The sequence below is a fragment of the Enhydra lutris genome, unplaced genomic scaffold, assembly GCF_002288905.1.
Source record: "Enhydra lutris kenyoni isolate GAN:26980312 unplaced genomic scaffold, ASM228890v2 scaffoldscaffold52, whole genome shotgun sequence".
Classification (NCBI taxonomy): Eukaryota; Metazoa; Chordata; class Mammalia; order Carnivora; family Mustelidae; genus Enhydra; species Enhydra lutris.
The window spans coordinates 9349303-9371558 of record NW_019154136.1 but is presented as its reverse complement, the minus strand read 5'-3'; the positions used below and the strand labels follow the sequence as shown (position 1 = coordinate 9371558).

The 22256-nt window shown below is 48.7% G+C and overlaps 1 protein-coding gene across 1 annotated transcript in view; it reads left to right on the top strand.

Annotated features, from left to right (window-relative positions):
• The window catches only part of LOC111157126 (steroid sulfatase), a 148646-nt gene that overhangs the window by 111919 nt on the left and 14471 nt on the right, over positions 1 to 22256 (top strand). The window contains exons 7-8 of the mRNA XM_022518368.1: positions 2332 to 2469; positions 19514 to 19673. Of these exons, the coding sequence (XP_022374076.1) occupies positions 2332 to 2469; positions 19514 to 19673 (298 nt within the window). The remainder of the gene's footprint in view (positions 1 to 2331; positions 2470 to 19513; positions 19674 to 22256) is intronic.

The window sequence follows — 22256 nt, the reverse complement described above, 5'->3', positions numbered from 1 at the left end:
TGTCTGCCTGATGGTGATTGATCCTGGGACACAAATCCAAAACAGCCCTCATGCATCTTATTCCTTGGTTCCGAGTATGACATTTATGTATATGGTGTGGCTTCTTGGGATGCTTATTATAGGAGTTAAAAAATTGAAGACTGAACAATGCCTGTGACATTTGCAATCAAATAGCAAAAATTTGTTTCGTAACACATGACTCGGGTTCTGCGTTGGCTTTGGGAATCATCTGTGCCTCCTCCACGCAGCCCCTGCCCTCCATTTCTGGACCACCTAGGTGAAGGGGCAGCCCCAAAGCAGAGGGCCTGTGCCCGGGGCCTGGGGCATGACCTGTCTGCCGGGTCGGATGTGCTCATTTTCACTCATTATTCCTGCTGTAAGGGATTCCTGCTGTCCTTATAAAATTTCAATGGCTCTGGTGATCCTGCGGTCATGAGATGGGTCCCCTGCCCTAAATCTGGTTCCCAGATCTAGACTAAGGATGCCACACTTGCAGCAAGAGGCGATGAAAAGGTTTATTACACACATGATGAGGCTTTCTTGGAGGGGATCAAGGTTGCGCCCCGGCTGGTCTGAAAATAGGTTGAGAGGGATGAGAGAGGAGAATGATTGACTTTTCACGGTGCGAAGAGGTCCGGGTCGGGTGGAGCATTTCAGCAGGGGGTGCCGTAGCTTGAATGTCCCCACAGCACTGCAGGGGGCAGCACCCAGGCTTTCTTCTTGACTCGCTGGGCGTGAGTCCCAGAAGGACTGGCCAGGCTTAAGAGCTCTTCCCAGTCAAACATCAGAAGTGGAGTCAGACCCTAATACCTCAATCAGAGTCAAAGTGCATGCGTTAACTTACAAAATTAAGCTGGCAGCATAGGACTATATTGATCTCTGTGGAGATCACAAATTGGGTTCCTCTACTTTGACCATCCTTTACTTCCAATCCGAATGCTGACCACAGCTTCCTAATCGGAAAGTCCGTATTTCAGCCCCTTCTGTCTCCAAGCAGCTTCTGTTTCTTTCTTACGGAAAACGTAGACGTAAACAGAAGTAGGTAGAAAAGTACAGTAAACTTGCACGCATCCCTAATGTGCATTGAACAGCCGTGAAGTCATGCCTGCCCTTGTTTAATCTATACCCCATCCTCCCTTCCCTTCGTCCTGTGCTAATTTGAAGAAGAGAAGCAGCTGTCCTACCATTTTGTCCAGGAGCACTTCAGTAGGCATCTCTAACTTCCCTCCTTGTGGAATCTCATCGAGTCCATCCACTTAAGTATGTAAGGTTTGTGAGTCTGACCTTTGGAAGCAGTTTTAAGCCTTGTCCTCGCTTTTCAACTTCCTAACTTCGTGTGAGCTTCAGCAGGTCACAGTCCTTACAGAGCCCTGTAGTTCCCATCGGAGAAGCAGAGCCTACAGCGTTTACTCCTAGGGTTTCAGGTGCTCTGAATAAGACAGTGTGTCATAAAGGTGTTCGAGAGCAGAGAGCGCTCAGTAGATGGTCCCTGTTACTCGTACTGCTTTGGTCGGAACTGTGGTTCTGTTGAAGCGTTGCTGTGTGGGCGGGGTAGTATATGATCTCAGGTGTGGGGAGGAAGATGAGGACAAGAAAAAGGAAAGTGTAAGGAAAACTGGTACTCAGAATGGATAGTTCTACTGTATCTACCAGTATCTACTGTAATTATCAAAAGAGGGCGTTCATCATACAACATTTATGGACATCTTTCTTCATAGAAGAACGTTGGGGCATCTGGGTGGCAGAATTGGTTAAGTGTCTGACTCTTGGTTTCCGCTCAGGTCATGATCTCAGGGGTGAGATGGGGCCCAGCGTCAAACTCTGTGCTTTCCATGGAGTCCATTTGTGATTCTCTCCCTCCCTTGGCCCCCTCCCCGACCCCTACTCTCTGTCACTCTCTCTCAAAAATAAATAAGTAAATCGTTTTAAAATAGAAGAACATTGATGGTTTGGTGTTTTGCACAGAATACGAGAAATTGGTACATTTCTTTATGTCTTCAGGACCGTCGCACCTTCCCCTCAGCAGGGCGTGACCTCAGGGCCTGATGCTTCCAGAATGCTTTCTCGTGTCTCTGTACAGAACCACTGCATGATGCCTAGAGTTTCAAGTGATGGTTATAGGTGACACGTGTTCAGTGACTAGACCTTCTGAGAACCCTGCCACAGGTGGGCCTTCTGATTGCATTGCGTCCCCTGTGGGGATGAGTGTGGGACCGCTGCATGTATGGGAGAATTCCCTTCCCATCTTCAGAGGAGCGGATGAGAGCAAGTGATCTCCTTTTCTTTTGTAAAAATGAAACTGTGTAAAAATGGAACATTTCTCTCCTTCAGGACAGATCTTGAATGTCCTAGAGGAGTTGAAACTGGCTAATAACACCCTCGTCTACTTCACGTCGGATCAAGGAGCCCACGTGGAGGAGGTGAACACCAAGGGAGAAGTCCACGGAGGCAGTAACGGCATCTATAAAGGTAAGGAATCTGTGAAGGCGGGAAACACCAATGTCAGTAAGCTCTGGCCTCCCAGCTCACATGTTGGGCACCTTTGCTTGGACCTTGGCGCTTTGACATTGTCCCACTGCTACTTCCTGATATACGGACTTACTGCATTGCAGTCACTGAACAGGAAAGTGACCAGGTCCTGTTTCTGTTTGGTCCCCATGGAAATGAAAACCACACTTTCTAGGTCAAGACATTAGAATGAGGGCATTTTCACTGAGGATAAATGCAGCCTCTCCACTGCATAGCTGGTTAAAACAATAATCTCATGTATTAGTTTCCTGTTGCTGCTACAACAAAACAACACAGACTTCTGGCTTAACACAACACAGTTTATCAAAGTTACTGCTCTGCAGGTCCAAAGTCTGAGATGGGTCTCACTGGTCTAAAATCAGGGTGACAGCAAGGCCGTGTCTTTCTGCAGGCTCTGGGGAAGCATCTGTTGTCGTGTCTCCTCCAGCTTCTGGAGGCCACCAGTGTTCTTTGGCTAATGACTGCTTCTTGTATATTTAAAGCCAACAATGCAAAAATCTCCAGACCTCCCTCCCGCTCTCTCTGACCTCTGATTCCATAAGGCCATCTCCTTCACTCACTCACTGTGACATATGGTTCCTCAAGGACTGCTGTGTTTCTCTTTGTCCCATCCAGATCGTGCAACTGATTTTCCCATCTCAGGACTCTCATCACCTCCCCAGACTCCCTTTTGCTGTGGACGGTCGCATAGGCACTGGTTCTGGGGAATGACAATGTGCCCCTCTTTGGGGGATGACGATTCTCCCTATCGCTGTGTAGTTTTGGGCTCATGCCTCATTCCTGACACAGCCTCAGATAAGCCACCACCATGACCAGTCACGCTAGTCACTGGGGATATGAGCTATTCCAAAGTAGACCCAGCCCAGCTGCAGACGCCCAGGTAGCTTGTAACATGCACGCATGTCTCGGTGAATTCAAGACATACCAATCTTGTTAAGATAAAATGCGACCCCTTTCACAGACTTAGAAGAGAGGCCCAAAGGGGCATATCCATGCTAAGGGTTAGGACACTCCCCTGAATCTGTGGTGGGTGTGGGGTTTTGGTCGGTAGGACAGGTCGAATGGAGGTGACCGTGGTGAACCATTGTGTCCCAGCGGGCGAGGGCCACCTCCATAAGACGACACGGGAAAGCAGCTGACGAAAATTCCCCTAGTGTAAGGTGAAACATTCTCTCCTATGGGTGTATCGGAGATTCCCAGGGATGCTGGGAACCTGAGTTTATGTCCAAAGATATGAAAGGATAATAAGTAGGATGCTTGGGTCCATTAACTGGTTCAGAAATATTGATTTGGCTGTGCATCTGGGCCTGGGCCTGAGGCATCAATAAATATAAAACATGGTCTGCGCCCTGAAGGAACTCAGGGTTTGCTCGTGGTTGGCTGGGTGCGTAGCGGGAAGCCTAGACCATGGAATTTAGGAAGGGCGTCAGTATTTATAGGCACAAGAAATAGTGGTGTGTCTGGCCAGGAGAGCGTCAGGAGGCCCCGGGACCCTGGAAATGTTTGCCAAGTTGGCAAGGCTGGAGGGAGTTAGCCACAGAGCATGCCTCCTCTCTTCTTCTGCTTCTAGCTCTGCCAGCGCTCACGCACTCTGGTCCTGGGTGTGCGAAGAAGCCCACGGCTTGGTCTGCCCCATGCAGAGCTGGAGAAGGCTGCGTCGCAGACAGCGAGGCAGAGAGGCGGGGAGGGGGAGTGTGTCATCTGTCCCAAATGTGCACACCTTGCGCTTCTGTTTACCCCTCTCTGCGTGTGTCTGCAGTCCTCTTCTGAGCCCCTGGGGGCAGGGACCCCGCTTCCACGTTCGGTTCCCTGGAACCCCAGACAGAAGGATCCCTGCTGAGTGCTGGTCAGGATGACCCTCAGAGGATGTGCATGCCCTCTCCTTTGCCTGCCACTGTTGGCTCACCAGGGCCCGGCCCCTAAATGCTGTTGGACGCGGGTCAGCTGGATGGACCGCTCCGTTTCATCAGCCCAGGATTGACCGGCCCCAGTAGCCCCGCTTTTGGAGCCCCCCTCCTGCCCCCGCCGTTCATCATGTCATTTTAGTGTAGGGACAAGGGGAAATGTGGATTCCCATATGTTAAGATTAGATGTATGGCCAGACTTGGGCGAGGTCGTGGCCTGTGTGGACAGAGTTGTTTGTACCTTATTTTAGGGATGACAGCCTCTCTAAAGGTGGACTTACAGGTTGTACCTCGTGCTCACGTCCAGCCTTTCATTCAGTCTTCCCCCAAAGGACATTCCAAAGTAGGTTAGCTGCTGCCAATGAGCCACAGTAATACGTGGATACAATACTTTGTATCCAATACTTTGGATACAAAGTAATACGTGATTTCAGAAAGTCACATACATGAGGGCTTGGAGCCTCCATTCACAAAGACGAGCAGAGGGCCATCGGTGGATGGATCTCGGGATGCGATATACACAAGACAAGGAGATGCAATTAGCATTTGACTTTGATGGTTGACTCTTGTGAAGACATAAGTGGGGTCGATCGGAAAGAGAATGTCAAGGGTCTGGAAGGACGGTCCCAAACCAAGGTCATCGCAGAGCCCGAACAGCACATCAGGAGCCTCTCCCCGATTTTCTTTTTTTTTGGAAGAAACATATTGGGTGTGTGAGCAGTGTTTCGCTATTTTACTTGAGTGCTGGAAATACCTCCAGTATGGGACACTGTATTAATATCTCTGTGGCTAAGCATTTTCCCTTTGTCACATTGAGTTGGAGTCAGGCTCACAGTGCAACATTGTTAAAATATGCTGCCCTGAAAGGAAGCTGTGGTTTCCTTCTCGCGGTAGGAGAGGACCGGAGACTCTGGTCGATGTCACGTCTCGTTTTGTAGAGCTGGAAACCCCAGCACCCTCGGACACAGAGGAATCACACTGTTGAAACTCGCTGATCAAAAGAGCATCTTTTTCGGAGCGGTTAATGATTTTTAGTCTTAATCCAAACCTCTCGGGAAGATCGTTAGTATGTGAGCAAGTGCTTCTACCATGTTACCCAGGCACATCTACGTCCCTGATGAAGTCTGCGGGTGAATTGGATAGAATGGGTACAGTTAAATCATCCTTCTCTAGAATGCAACACCGTCTTCCTTTTAATCATAGGGACAGGAGATCCCTGAGGTCGTCTTCATTTTAAAGAAAAAATAATATTTTACGGGTGAGGGTCTAGTGACCCCATTAATGCTTTCTCTCATGTTTTTTTTAAAGGAAATGTGTCTGCAGTCAGCGTGAATCTCCTGTTTGGATTTAGAGAAGGGTAAACTGAGTTGACCAAAGGCTGTGACGTCAAAGGAAGTTGAGAGATAGAAGTAGGGTCCAGTGCGGGTTTTGAATACGACGCTAGTGAAATCGTAGCAGTCTTGGGAACGTCTTCATCCTAACAGCTCCCGGTACACTGACTTCTGAGAGCCTCCTAAATCCATTTTCCTCTGATGGTCCACATGTTCTTAATGATTGGGTCAGCCTCATACACCTAGCCCACCAAGTAACAATCCACTTCCCGCCTAAGATTTCAGGAACCAGGGGCTCCGTTAGTGTTTCTACTTAATCTGACAGGGTTCCCATACTGAGGTGTTAGGATTTTTGCCAAGAGCAAGATAAATAAATGATCAACAAAATGCCAGAACCTTTACATTGGCTTGTGACCAGCGTATAGCGGTTAAATATAAGGATTCCAGCAGGGCTGTTGAAATATTAAAAATGTGCACACTGCTAATTTGAGAGTGGGGATTAGGAATCAGGGCTTTGAAGGAACAGAGGATTTACGATCTCTGTGCGAACCTGAACTGTCTCTGGGACGCAGAGGTCGTGGCTCTCCCGTTTGTGAACCTGTACCCTGGGAAGGGGTTGGGTCTGTGGTGAAGCGGTCCTCACAAGGCTGTCTTCCTTCTGTACCCTCACTGGGACCAGGGCTCAAGGCAATCATTCCATAAACAGGGGTTCTTTCGTGGAAGGAGCAGCTGGCCCCAGTCTACGTCACCTGATGTCGAAGTCAAGTCTGAAGCCCTTAGAGCCCTTCTTGTAGTGAGAGGTGTAAGCAAACTCTTGGAACCCAGGCCTCACTCTTCCTCCTCCATTGACCTGCCTCTCCAAGGTGGAGACCTCTGGGGCTCTGTTCTGAGTCCCCTCACTTCCTTACCTACACCCTCACACTGTATGATCGCATCCAATGGCATGACCTCAAGTGCCATTTGGAGTGCTGGTAACCCCCACAGCCAGCCTTGACCCTGTCTGGGAACCCCGGACTCCTCCATCTGGCTGCCCACATGACATGGGATATGGGTGACGTGGGATAGGATGTAGACACATCCTAATGAGCAAATCTGCTCTAGAGATCTCCTTCCCCAAGACCACATGTCTCATGGGCTAACCCATCTTATTGATTTGGACCTGTCTTCACTCAGTGATCCAACCCCCAAAGCTGGGTTCTTGGAACTTCCAAAGCCTCTTTCTGTGACCTTCTCTGTACCTCCTACTCCAACAGCATGTCCTATAAACTTAATCTTCTAAGCATACCTGACATCGACCCCGTTGTCTCACCGCCAACCATGACAGCTTCCTCCAGGCCAGCAGCACCGCCTGGTCATTGGCCCAGTGGGTTTCCAGGTGGTCAGCCTGGTTCTTCTTTGTTGTCGATCACTCTCCCCCTGGCACTGGCTGAACTTTAGTACACGCGCGGTCACTGTACTATGTTACGTCTCCTAGGGCGGCCTCAAAGCGGATGACTTCCAAGCAGCAAGTTATTCTCTCTCTCACTTCCAGACACCAGAAGTCCTAAATCAGGGGTCAGCAGGACCATGCTCCTTCTGAAGGCTTTACTGGAGAATCTCTCCTTGCCTTCTGGTGGTCACTGGCACTCTTTGGCTTTCCTTTGCCTGTGGACACATGACTCCAATCTCTGCGTTCTCTGTCTTGTTGAGGCTTTTCCTCCTTTCTTCAAACACTCTATCCCCATGCACAGAGCCAAGTGTGAAGTCCGCATCTTGGTGATACACAGTTCTAACATGACCCAGAGCTGCTTTAGCTTCCTCGTGACTTTCTGTTTTTTTTCTGGGGTCTCCCAAGATTTTAAGCTTGATTCCACCTTAGGGCCTTTCCACTGGCAATTCCTTCTGCGGGAAGCTCATCTCTTGGTCTTTACGTGGATTGGGTCCTTCACCCCCATGATGCCTCTGTGAGAACCCTGTGGGTCCCTCAACCAGAACCCAGCATACCTCCTGAGTATACTTGGTTGTGTGTCTGTATGCTGTCTCTGTTTATGATTTATGTGCTCGTGATCTGTCTCCCTCCTTATAATGTAGATCCATGGGAGCAGAGATCTGGGGTGCCTTATTCACGTGTCTGTGTCTTTGCTGCAGTAACCACCTTGTAGGTGTTCCGTAGACACTTGCTAAATGAAGAGTGGAAATTTCCCAGATTTCTCTTCCTTTGACTCCTGGTACCAGACCTGAGTAACTCCCCTTTTGTCCCCTAAAATACCCTCCTTACCCAGGAACCAGAATAACTTCCCTAAGATTTTCTTACAGTCAAGTTTAGAGTTTTCTGCCTCTTTTGCAGAGCAGAGAGCTCCCTGTAGTGTCAGGAAGAGAACAGTTAGACGAGCTCTGGCTTCATTTCCATTCCTCTCTCCAGTCAAGGTCACCCTGAAGGAGGCTCTCCCCCGCCTCCCTTTTACTCTGCCTAAAGGCAAGGAATAAATGTCAATGGAACGGATAAATTAACTCTATGGACGGCCTCTGCGGAAGCTTGGGGGTGCTGGAAATTCTATTTTCCTGAGCTGTTCACAAACGTAGACTTTCCCCACATGCAGGAAAAGATTTTCCGAATTCCCTGACGCCGGCATCTGAGGCCCTGCCATTCCTGGCCTGTCTCCTTGACCTTAAGTGCAGATTCCAGCAACCAGTTGGGCCCCCGCCTGTACCGCTTATGCGCTGTTTCTTACACTCCCTGAATTTGGCAAGCCGTCTGCTCATGCAGCAACACAACTTTCAGAGAACAGTGGCTGCTTCTGTTGGAGAACAACAACAACAGCAAAAGTCAACAGCAAGAGGGTCTGGGAGTTTATTAGAAGGTGGTTATGCAGGTTCTGACTTCAGATTCCAACAGATATTTTCATCAGCTTCCCCAGAGTAGGCAACGCGGCCCCCGTCTTGCTGGTGTGGGTGTTTATTGTGCCGGGAGGCATCTGCAGCCTTTTCACCTCTGAAAGAGGATCGCTCACGGTCTTCATTTCTGAGTGCGCTCGTTCCGTTTCATTCCGGTAACCAGCACTCATTTATTGACTCATTTATTGACTCCGTACAGTACGCCAGGCAGGGGGTTCTTCTAGGGCATGAAGGCCAAGGAGACGGGCTCCCTGAGCTCTTGTAGCTCATGTGCTAATGTTGAGATGCACATGACAGAGATAATTTCAGAGTAACAGACTGCGAAGGGGATTGTCAGAAACTGGCGGTTAGAGGTAGTCAGCCCAACCTGAACTTCCGAGACCCTCCCAGGGGGACATGGCCTTCTGCAGGCTGGTGCGTTTAAGTGTCGGCAAGGAGAGGAAAAGTGAGGAATTCACTCTAGACAGGAGGGAGATGCTTACGGTTAGCCCAAGAGCAGCTACGTGTTGCTAGAGGTGGAAGAGTAAACCAGGAGCGTCGGGCGATGTGGCCCAGGAGGTCCCCCACATCCAAGTCACATGTGCAGTAAGAACGTGTTAGAAATAACCATTGCCATTCGGGTAGTAAAAATTGCATGAGAAGAATATCACCCAAATCCAGCATAAGGAAAGGGTAGAGGTGAGCGAATAAGGGTAAAGTGAGGAATGACTGAGTGTCGGTCCCTCATCTTTAGACCTGGAGGAATAGGGCTGTTGTTAGAGGACTATCATGAAGAAATTTGGTGAGGATTAACAACTCAGAGCCTGTAAAGTGCTGGCAGATGCACTCAGGACGTGCAAGGGGTTCCTGTCATCCACGAAGATACAGTATCTGTGACAGCATAAGTGTCATTTGCGCACTTCTGTAGCCACAGGAACTTACAACAGTGTCTCATGGTTTCAGAAGTAACTTCTGACTGAGGACATTAGTGGAAAAAAACACTTGAGCTTGGTTTCGAAGGACACATACTTTGAGTACATGAAGACGGGTCTGCAAGACCTTGGTAACTCCAGTGCTGCTGGCGGTTGATTGGAGAGAAGGGAAGACATCCAGGATGTGTCCTGTGTTTTCAGCTTGAGTAGTTATGTAGGTGGATGGAGCTTCTCCTGGTAAATTAAGACTCATGGGCAGAGACCTATAGTTGCTTGGCAGGTGGGGCGGTGTATGAGATTGTTTGGTACAAGGAGAGAGTCAAGGACCATGCCCTGAGGAACTCTTACCTAAAGGGTGAGGTGGACAACGCTGATATCATAAAGGCAATGTTGACAGAGTGATTTGGGTTATAAGAAGAAAATGAGGAAAAGATGAGATTTAGGGAAAAGCATGAATGGTGTATGGTGCTAAAAGGCCAGTAAGATGAGGACACATGTCCATTGCATTTATTACCGCATGGTGCTCACAAGTATATTTTTAGTGGAGAGGTGGGGCGCAGAAGCCAGATGGATGGAAAGGTGGGTGAGGGGGGAAAATTCCTCACATTCTTTAGAGAAATTTGTCTGTGCACGGAGGCAGGCTGTTGTACGCAGGACTTGGTCATGGGAAAGGTTGGAGCGTGTGTGATGATCCGGGGTAAACTTTCATAGAGAGCTAACACAAGGCATCCCTGAGAAGGTCAACTTGCTAAGAAGATCGAGATTTATGGAAAACATACATTTTTCATTGACGCCTGGTGTCTTACTGAGGAGCTGTCAACTCGTGTCAGAGTTTATGTGAAAGGTGGAGTTTGGGCTAGGATATGACGGGCAATGGTACACTGCATGATCAGAGCCGATAATCGGAAACGTAGACAGGACAAGGTTAGCCAGCACCCTGAACATTACAGTGCCGTGTTGCATGATGGGGACTGTCTACCTGAGCAGGGAAGAGACCTGCAGAATGCTCAGCATCTTAGTCCCATGATAGAAGGAGTTCACGCGCTGCTTTCGTTGGGCAGAACTTATGGCTTGATACCAGGAGGTAAAATACGGCAGCTTGGGCCCATGGTTACAGAACCCATATCAGGTGGTGAGGTTCATGGTTGGATGATGGGTATTTGATTGACTCACTTTTTGAGCCAAAGCAGATGGAAGTGATGTGGTCTAGCGTGGTCAATGCAGAGGGAGGCTAAGGTTGCACGGCAGCAAAGTGGCCGAACGCTGGGAAAGATATGGCCATGGTATAAAAACCAAGGCCTGGATAGGGGGAGTTGAGGAATTTCGTGGTAATGAGCTCCTTTTCCTGGATGACATGTGGTGTGAGGTTCTCTTCTGAATGTGGTAAAACTCTGGAGGAGAGAGCGTTTGGAATGCAGTTGATGAAGGAAGTGAAAAGTCCTAGCAACATTAACGGACAAACAAGGTTGGAAATGAGAATTTCTTACCACCCTCGTCTACAGGAGAGTCCTTTTTCCTCCTCAGCTGTACTGTTCAGTGATTCATCCATTATTTCATTCATTTAAGATATAGATTGGCCACTAAATTTGGGAAGGATGATGCTGTGGACGTCTATTGAGTAAGCACTGAATTAGACAGTTTCTTTTCAAGTGCTCGTGGTCCTGCTGGGATGATGAGATGTGCACAAAATTGATTATCATGGTTGTCAGGCATCCCATCAACAAGCAACTGGAAACACAACAAGGAGGTGGACAGTAGGAAAATGTCACCTGCAGTGGTGGTCGTAGGAGGCTTAACTCAGTAGAAGGGGCATCGTGTTGTCCGGGCTTTCAAGGATGTGTAGAATCATTTGGGGATTGGTGGAAATCCTGGCAAAGCAGACATCCAAACACAGAAATTTCTAGGTGAGTCAGGTTGAGCTGTTTCCTGGGGCACTAACATGAGACTTAGCTGAACCAAGGTGTGACGTTGGCCGAGGTCGATCAGACCTGGGACACGGTTCACTTTACATTATTGGCCAAGAGATGTGCTTTAGTTTTCTTCTCGCGGGAGAAACAAAGAAGGTGTTAAGTTGAGTGAGTGAAAAAATGCATTGTTCGTAGAAGCCTCTTTGACATTTCCCCTCAATACTGTAGGATTTAACGTGGCAGAATAAGGTTGGTTGATGTACTCACTGGACCGCAGTTCAGGGCTTAGCCAATTATGGCGTTAGGGTTCCACAAATGGAGCGTGAAGCCTGATTTTGTGAATAAAGTTTTATTGAAACACAACCACACTCGTTCTTTGATGTGATGCCTCAAGAGAGGACACCAGAGGTGAGTGTTGGGAAACGAGTTACGTAGCACTTGAGAGATGTTGACCAACACCTACACAGATGACTTAGCAGATGGATGTCATGTTCCTGAAGGAGTTCCTCTTACCTTTTCAAACTGTGTCAGTTCATTTTAAGGGTGTTTTCCAGTGTTTTACCCCTCCTTTGAGCACAGACATTGGACACTAATTGGTCTTTATTTTGCCCTCAGCATAGGTTTATAGAACGCAGATCATTATTCTATCATCTCTCGTGTCTGGGTTGGGTTAATGAAAGAGAGAGTAAAGTGTAGCCTCTTGGGTGAGAAAGTGTTCAATGCAGACGGCACCCTTCCTACACATCCCCGTGGCTCGCATCCATTCAGAGAAGCCGTGTTGTGCAAGACAGGGAGATGCCCAACAGGAGAAAAACGCCCAGACCCAGCATAAGAATGAGTGGCATATGCTCTCGCCACTGGAAGTGATCTGACCTGACAGGTGGCAGCATTAGAAAGGACAGAAATCGAAGCCTGGTTCGGAAGCAGCTGTTCCTCACGAGTCTCTTAGGAAATGTAGAATTTTCTCTGCACTTGCCTGGAGAGACTAACAGGCTCAGCCTTCCTACCTCTGTGACTTTCCATCATGGCAAAGCGCCATTTTGATGTGAGACGTGTGACTTTGACAATTATTTGACAATTCCTTGGTCAAATTTTAAATTTAGACCTTGTTCCTTTTCTCTGCTCACACATTTTCAGGGAAAAAAAACAAAATCCAGATTTCTTACCGTGTTGGTCTTTTCTTGTCCTATAAGCTGCTTCCAACTTTCCTGTGTTTAGTTCTCCCTCACAGCCCAAATCAAGCCTCTGTTGAGTCAGGGCCGGCATTCTGAGGGAGCCCCCCTGTGCTGTTGACTCCCAGTCAGAAGGATCTGTGAGCTGTCCTTGAGAACGTGGAGTTTCCGGGGAGTGAGATCCTTGTCTGTACAGCATTGCGTTCCCTGTGGGATGCTGAGAATTAGGAAGAGCTAGGGTTTGGGAGCCCCGATTCTGGAGCTGTAGCCGGTGCTGTCGCTTACTTGCCCCATCACCTTGGGCAGAAATTTGCCAGCTGTGAGATGGGGGGCCTGTGTGGCCGAGGGCAGTGGGGAGGGAATGAGTTAACATCTGCAAGGAGCTTGAATCGTTTCTGGAACCTGGGGCACTCCATCATTACTCCTGGTGTTTCTAAGTCATTGCTTCATAAATAATGGCGCTCCGCGTTGGAGCTCCTGTGAGCAGTTCCTGGGAGGGGAGCAGTGTGTGCTCTCCTTTTTAAGCCCGATGGGTGCCGTTGGCACATGGCCCTTCTCAGGGAACACGGCAGGAGGAATGCGTCTCCGAGTTACACCATCTGACGAGTAAGGATATTTGCTCATGCCTGGAAATGTGTGATCATACTTTATCAAACATGTTGTTCCCTGGGGAGAGTGCGCACGGATGTGTTTATCATCTGCTAAAAGTTTTTTAAGTATTTTCTTCTTTTACCGTTCTTGTTGTAAAAAACACTCCTTTTACAGCTTTAGAAAGTTGGGCGACATTCTGTTTATTGATCTATGTCTCTGGTTTCTGAATATAAATTCGGAACCGTAAGATGTGAGACTTAGGGGTCCATATTTTCCCGACAGTGTAATAGCTCATCTGGACTAGGAGGGTGTGTCTCCTGAAAAGTAGCTGGGGATGACAGCGTCCCTGGTCCTGCCATCCCGTGCATGCACGGTCTCAGGGGGTGGCTGGGTTTGGGGGATACACCCCACGGGCTCCCAAGGAAGTCTCATACCTTCCTCGAGGGTGCTTTGAGCATCATACCTGAGCACAGGTAAGCCCCTTCCCTGGACCCACATGGAGCTCTTGCTGTCAGGGAGCTGTTTGTGGCTTGGAACTCTCTAGGGCATCTTGAATGTCTATTAAGGTGTGATCTCTCGAGGTCTTTGGTGGAGTGTTGTTTTGTTGACAAAGCAGTTCTAGGTCTCAGGGACTTTTATGCCATCACCTGGAGGTCTAAGACCTCAGCAAAGCTCCTAGAGCAGAACAGATCCCTGATGTTTGAGTCCTGATAGATACGTGCCTTCGATGAGCCTGTGGATTTCTATGGCAGTGTCTACGTTGTGTGTGTGTGTGTGTGTGTGTGTGTGTGCGCATGCACACGCACGCCTAGAGAAGAGGAAAGGCATTTATAGAAATGGTAACAGAGATGCAAAAACTATGGTAAGACTGAGTCTCATTTACAAAAGAAAAGCAAGTCTTTCCATTGCTGGTTTTTTCAGCTTTTCTAAAGTATAAGTAATAAAAATTGTACACATTTAAGATACACAATTTGTTGTTGGAGTGTATGTATGCATTGTGAAATAATTGCCACAGTCACGTTAGTTAATTTAACGAACACTTCACAAGTTACCATTTTTGTCTCTTTTTTTGTTGTTGTGCTGAGAACACTTGAGACGTGTGTTCTCAACTCATGTCACGGATACAATGACACAGTGTAGCGTGTTTAACTGCAGTCATCTTGTTACACATTAGGTCCCGGAACTGATTCATCTTGCATAACTGAAACTTTGTATCCTTTGACCAGTATCCCCCCCACCCAGTTTCCCAGCCCCCTGCTGGTGGCAGCCGCAAGTCTACTCTCTGCTCCCCATTCCTCACGTACGTGAGATCCCGCAGTATTCATCGTTCTGTGTCTGGTGTATTTTACTGAGCGTGATGCTGTCCAGGTTCACCTGTATTGTTTCCAAAGGCAGGACCTCCTTCTTTCTATGCCTGGAATGGGCATATCAACTGTATGTGTGTATATGTCATCTCAATTTTCTTTATGCATTCGTCCGTTGACAGACACGTATTTCCATATCTTTGCAGTTGTGACAAAAGATAAGTGTCGGTGAGGATGTGGATAAAAGGGGACCCTCGTGCACTCTTGATGGGAAAATGCAAAATGGTGCAGCCGCTCTGGGAAACAGGGTAGAGGTTCCTCAGGAGATTAAAAACAGAACTTCCATTTGGTCCCACAGTCCCAGTTCCGGGTACATGTCCAAAGGGAATGAAGTCAGAATCTTGAAGAGATGTCTGTGCCCCATGTTCATGGCAGTCCTATTCTAAGACAGGGGAGCTCTAGCCAAGACAGGGGAAGTTTGGCCCATCTCAGTCCCGCTCACATGTGGATTTGCCGCTGCTGTCCCTTTACTTTCACCCGGGGAGCCCCGGGAGATTGTCCTCAGACACTGCCTTTTTCCTTAAGGAAGATGCATCTATTGACTGTTGAGAAGGTAAAAGAAGGTGCTCAGTGTCCCTCTTGTTTCTTAAACCTTCGGTTTAGAGTTATCTTTCTGCATTTCTAAATCCAGCCCACCTGTGGTCCTCTTCCAGCCGTACACAGGCGAGCCAGCCCCGGCTGTGTCCTGCAGCAGAGATGAGGTGGGATGGAGGAATTGTGCAAATGCACAGACCTCAGTGTGGAACCAGGCTGGATTTGTATGTGTGCTCTGGCTCACCAGATCAGTGACCCTCAGTACGTAACTTTGCTCAGCGCCCTCAGGTGTAGGGATGGGTAGCCCCCATCTAGAAATCGTACAGTGACTGTAGCACCACCGTGCGGGGTAGGTGTAATGATTTAATGAGATGAGATGCATGTTATAGGCCATCCGACTTTGCTTCTATAGATGGGAAGACGTCGTAGAGCCCCTGTGAGGTTGATGTAAGGATTTAGTGAATGAAATGCATATCCTACTACATATCTCATAGTACATGATCAATTAAACGTGAGCCATTAGAAACAGTACATATGGGGTGCCCCGGGGGGCTCAGACAGTTAAGCCAATGACTTTGGCTCAGGTCTTGGAATCAAGACCCGCATTAGAGTCCCAGCTTAGCCCAGAGTCTGCTTGTCCCTTTCGGTCTGCCCCTCTCCACCACTTGCTCTCTCTCTCTCTCAAATAAAGAAATAAAATCTTTTAAAAAATGAAACCACACTACATATAAAACCCCGTGAAGTAATTCATATTGTTTTCCCTAAGGTGATGTAGAGGACGCCAAGTACTTAGTCAACGGGGGGGGGGGAACACACAAATACCATCTCTATTTAGGATAGCTTTTACTTTGGAATCAGTACAGCTTAACAGAATTACGGAGATATGAAACGTAGCTACTGCTTTCCCTGCACCCAGCTTCCTGCAGTGTCAAGTCTCTGCATAACCACGATGACTTATCGAGAGACTAACCTTGGAACATCGCCTTTAACTGAGCTACACGTTTTCCACTAATGCATTCTTTCCTTTCAGGATCCCATCTGCAACACCACCTTGTTCCCGGATGATACATTCTTAAAGGATTCTTTTTCATTATTGTGGTATTTTGGTCTACTTTCCGATTTATTTATTTTATTTTAGGTTAACCAGTGGGACAATAAATATCAACATCTTTATGTTATATAGCAAACTTCCTTTGTTGTTCATAAATTTAGAGTGAGGTTCCATGAACTCGATCTAGTAGAAGGATAGCCAGTGGCGTGTTTTATCAACTTGATCCCGCAGAATGATACACATCTGAAAATTATATGAGGTTCATCTAGAATGACAGTTGTGTGCATCTAGAAAGATATAGACATGTGCATACTCATCTCATAGAAGAATAAACACATGAAAATACTCTGAACTTGATCCCACAGGTGGATAAACAAACGAAAATTCTATGAGATTCTTCTAGAAGGATAGCAGGCGAATATTCTCTGAGTTTGAACTTGAAGAAGACTCAGAGTTAAGTCTATGAGTTTGACCTAGTAGAATAGATTTTTTTTAAATTCCATGAGCTTAATCTAGTAGAATAATGGGTGAAATTTTGGTGAGGTTCATCTGGTAAAAGGAACGCATGTGCATATCCTGTGAGTGAAATCTTACAGAAGGATAAACATGAAAAATCTATGAGTTTGATCCAATAGGACAAGCAGGTGAAATAGTATGAGGTTCATCTAGTAGAAAGATTTGCATGTGTATAATCTTTGATCTCAAAGAATAAACAGATGGTAGTCTTTGAGCTTGATCTAGTAGATGAATAAGGAAGTTTAAATCCTGTGAGCTTGATCAAGTAGGAGGACACATAGATGAAAGTCTGTGACCTTGATCTAGGAGAGGGATAAGCAAGTTTAAATCCTGTGAGCTTGACCCAGCAGGAGAATACATAGATGAAAGTCTGTGACCTTGATCTAGGAGAGGGATAAGCAAGTTTAAATCCTGTGAGCTTGACCTAGTAGGAGGACACATAGATGAAAGTATGTGAGCTTGATCTAGGAGAGGGATAAGCAAGTTTAAATCCTGTGAGCTTGATCTAGGAGAGGGATAGCAAGTTTAAATCCTGTGAGCTTGACCCAGTAGGAGGACAAGTAGATGAAAGTCTATGAGCCTGATCTAGTAGAGGGATAAGGAAATTTAAATCCTGTGAGCATGATCTAGTGGAGGGATAAGCAAGTTTAAATCCCGTGAGCTTGATCTAGTAGGAGGACACGTAGATGAAAGTCTGTGAGTCTGATCTGGTAGAGGGATAAGCAAGTTTAAATTCTCTGAGTTTGGGTAAGCAGGTGAAAATCCCATTATCTCGATCTGGTGGAAGGGTAAACAGGTGCACCTTGGGCGTTTGATCGAGCAGACGGATAAGCAGGTGAAATGCGGTGAGCCTGATCTTGTAGACGAATGAGCAGGTGAAAGTTCTGTGTGCTCCATCTCACAGATGGATAATCAGACTAAGACAGACGTTGGGATTCCTCTCGTAGGTCACTCAGCTATGGACAGCTTGACTAAATGATGGCAAAGTCGTTGAACTTCCCTATTCTTTGATAGGATACCTGTGATGCGAGTGTGACAGTATTTGTCAGATAATTACCTTAAGATCCTGTTGAAAAGGTTGAGCGCGATACTTTTGACTTCTCGTGGAGGCCGTTATAGGAACTGCAGACTATATTATGAATTTTTGTGTGAATTTTCCCTGACGTCTGTATGTAGAAAACATTCAGTGCATGATGTTTAAAGATCTTAGGAGTTCAGGCTACCATCGTGGGCTACAGTTCATTCTATAATGGTCAGAATTCAGGGTCGTGGTCATAAAAGGCAGCATGACGAAGGGAAGCTTTGCTTCAGGACCCCTTGAACCTCTGTTTCTGGCAATCCATTTTTTAAGTTTCAAGGGCATTTGCAGCCTTCCTCAACCATGCATCGTTTTCCTGCATTCTCTCCCTGCCACACATCTGCGTTCTCCTTCAACTCTCTCTATTTCCCTCTTTATTTCATTCTTCTTCTAAAGCCTGAAAAGGTATTTTCAAGCAGCCGAACGTCCGTTCTCTCCCTTCTTTCCAGCCTGACATCCAGTGGTTATTAGACCTGGGCTGCTCAGCTGTGCTCAGCGCGTTTTAAAGCTGTGGGGAATGACTTTGGGGGAAACCAGGCATCTGCTTTTACGTCTGTCTGTGCGCTTCCTGCGTGGCCTGGGGGGATCCGGCCCTGGGCTCTCCAAGCTCCTTGCCAGCAAGCCGCTGCCCATGTCCCTCCAGGCGCATTCTCTGCAGGCCTTGGAGAGCATCTTTCCTGCAGAGCCCCTCCCCGCATAGCCTGGCGTGCCATGCCGTCCAGTCCCCTCACCCCTGCCGTGCTCTGCCTGCTTATAGTCAAGTGACCTCGAATGGACAAAGCTCGTTTCCTCAAGGAAACAGTAAGCTGTCCTGCTTGTAAAGTACAAGCATTGATGGAAACGGCCATCTCAGGGGCTCTCTGCTGTCCGGGCACTGCACTTGGCAATGGGGATAATCCCACAAAATACTCAGCCGACTGTGTTGGGGGTGTGAGGTGCGGACCGGGGAACCGCAGAGCTGGAGTTTTCCTTTCCTATGGCTTCCTGGAGCTTTGGTCCCTCAAAACAACACAGATTGATTATGTTACAGTTCTGGAGTCCAGGGGTCCAAAATGGGTCCACCCGTGCGAAAATGAAGGTGTTGGCATAGCTGTGTGCCTTTGGGAAGGTTCCCGGGGTGACTGTGTTTCCAGATCTTTTCCAGTGTCTAGAGGCATCTGTATTCCTTGGTGTGGGCACCTTCTTCCATCTTCAAGCCCAGCCGAAAAGCCTCAGCCAGCCTCTCTGCCTTGATTCTGACTCTCCTGCCTCCCTCCTTCCCTTACAAGGACCCCTGTGATCACATCACACTGGTCCCACTCAGATAACCCAGGATCCTAAGCCCTTTGGCTAGGGAAGGTACCACATCCCCAGGTTTTAAGGATGAAGACATGGACATTTTGGGGTGCCGCTGCTTTGCCCATGACCACTAGCAAAACGTACAAATGGAATTTTAACTTGTGACTCCGTAGTCATCGACTGGAGTCCCTTCTTGCTTTGGGAGTTGAGTTTCCCGGGTGACAGCCGTAGCTCATGGCCACCGGGCACAGCTGGCATGTGCCGTGCACAGTAGGGAACACGTCGTATTTTTTTCCACCACTGTGAATGCTGTCCTGCTCGCGGAGTTTTCAGTGAATCCATGTCATTAGAGCACTTTGTTCTTCCAAATCTCCAACTCTATGGTGGACATGGGAGAGCGTACTGAAATGAGCCTTAAACCAGGCTTTGAAAAGACATACCTCTCCCTGCTGCCTCTGTGTTTGGTCTTCCAGGGGGAAAAGCAAACAACTGGGAAGGCGGTATCCGCGTCCCTGGCATTCTGCGCTGGCCGGGGGTGATCCAGGCTGGGCTGGTGATCGACGAGCCAACGAGCAACATGGACGTGTTTCCTACAGTGGCCAACCTCGCTGGATCGCCGCTGCCCGAGGACAGGTACTGTGGCTCACATGCACGTGGGGTTGGTTTGTCTGCGTGACGCCGCGGCTGTCCGGGCCGGACTCGTCATCCATGTCCAGTTCGGGGACTGAGCGGTGCGGCCGCTGATGCGGAAACGCCATCTGTCCCGTTATCCCAGGAGGAAATCGGCGGCGAGGTGTGGCATGCGTGCGTGGTCTGTGGCTCGCGTGAGCCTTGTGCTTTCAACCTCCCACCGATCCCGGGTCCTCTGGCTGTCACAGGGCAGCTGGGCAGCCGCCTCTGTGACCCACCGTGCCTGGCTCCCCAGCCTCTGCTTGGGGTCACTCCCAGCGGCTGTTTCCTGCGGCAGCGAGGAAGGCAGCCGGTTCCCCCGTTAACGGCCCTCGCTCCCAGCGTGTCTTCACTTAACAAGTTCTCAGTGAAACGTCTTTCCCTTACATTTAAATACAACTTCCTGGGACACGGCCGATGGTTTCTTCTTAAGTGTTATTGCCAGTCTGAAGCGTTCTCAGTGAGGCGTGCTGATTAATTGTGTTCATTAGTACGGTGGCTGGCCGCGAGAATGTCATGCGGGCGGGCACCAGAGCTTGAGTCAGGCCAGCCACCCGCGAACGAAGAGGAAACGGGAAACCGGAGAGGCCAGGGCAGCCCCGTCTGAGCTCAGTGCCTGCACGGGTTTGCTCCTGTCCCATCGCTTCTAACCTTGTTTTGTCGTTTATTCTTTGCAAGTTGTTGCTTTGGTGTATCTCACCCCACAAGCTTGTACACACACGTGCACACACACGTGCCCACGCACACGCACACACACGCCAGAGCCGAGGCAGCGTCGGACTGCTCAGCCCTGCGCCAACGTTGTGGTCTCATCGCCCGCGTACATCTGCCGTGACTGATGAACCCAAAGACTTTTTGTTTATGTGGGTTCTGTCTGGCAACACTTACCATAGGAGCCTTCAAACCTGAAAACATTGTGAACACACAAGAGCCCCCACCTGCGGACCGCGATGATGTCCTCTCCCGCCGTGAGCGCAGGGAGACAGTGCTGTGCGCTCCTGCATGGGCCGTAGCTCATGCAGAGAGCATCTGGTCTTCTCGGGAAAACAGTGCTGGCCTTGTGGGACCCTTTGAAGGGTCTTGGAGGTCCCCAGGGGTCTCTGGGCCCCAGTCCGAGGGCATCTGGTGCCGTGCCTGAGAGCAGGGACCGTGCTTGGGTTCCGATCTTGGCTTCTGTGCTGGGTCCATGTTTCACACCGTGGGCCTGTGTTCCTCGTCCGGAACGTGGCTTCCGTAAGGACGCCGACCCTGCAGGCTCCGTGGGAGGACTGACAGCATGAGAGCAAGGAAGCAGGTGAACCTTGCGGGGTCCCAGCCATACTGAGGGCGAAGGACTATGTGGCTGCAGTTCTATCTTCTCCCGCAGTCAGAGCGCATCCGCAGTCCTAGAGTCCTGACGGGAGAGAGCTCGGTGGTATTGTAGTGCACTCAGCCTACGTCTTCACTGCCTCGAGGACAGACAGAAAACGTGGCCGCAGGAAGTCATAAAACGTTGCTCTATATAAAGCCGGACATCTCACGCCCTGTCTCATCTGCCCTTGTTCCTACCCTTGGAGTAAAACTTCATCTTTCCTTAAGCAGCACACACACTGTTCAGGTCCTTTCATGACTGACCTTTTCCTCTCAGCGCTCATAGTCTTAAAATCATCAGTGCCTCTGCCTTCCCAGTATCTGTAAATGGGTTTCTGTGCTATTCGAGGAAAGAGCGGGGGAGGGAAAGGTCAGAGGCAAGGAGGAAAATCCGCTGAGGGGAATCTTGTCTCATGCCTCCTGCCCATGGCAGTTTGACGGTCATGAACGTCCGTCTGTTTTCCTTCTGTGCGCCCAGTGAAGACGGAAGCGGCCTCTGTCTTCGGCACACCCAAAATTAGTTCACGCAGGAGCCGTGACCTTGGTAAGAACCCCCGTTCGCAGTAGCGAACATGGTTCTCATGGATCTCACTGACACATGTAGACCCAGCTCGGGGCAGCGATGCTGGCTCTGGAGGGAGCTGACGGGCCCCAGAGAACGCCATGTCATCCTGGAGACGGCGCAGAGAAGGGCACGGAACTCGGCCTCCACATCCTTCGTGGAAATAGAATCAGTCCCACAGTATCTGATTTAAATCGTGATACCAGGCAGGTCCAGAACACATCGCCATGGATGTGTTCGGGAGACGGGGACATCCAACGTGGCAGTTCTCACCTGGGTGCTTCTGTCTCCCAGCGGCCGTGGACTAGGCCTTGGAGATATTTTTGATGGTCTTGACTCAGTGTCGCTGGCCTCCAGAGTCTAGGGATGGCCCCAAACATCCTAAAAGGCTCAAGACGGCTTCCCACGACCAAGAATAATTCAGCCAATATGTTAGCAGTGCTGAGGGTTCCCAGATGCTGATCTCAGGCTCCCCGTTGCTCTTTTACGGAAAATGTCATTATAATGCATTCACGTCGTCATTTTCAAGCACGTCTTGAGAATCACCTTCTACAGAAGGCGGAACACTTAGGTCTCCTCTCCCGTAAAGAAAATAAAATTAAAATGGGATTTTTTTTTTTCTTCAGGTTAAGAAA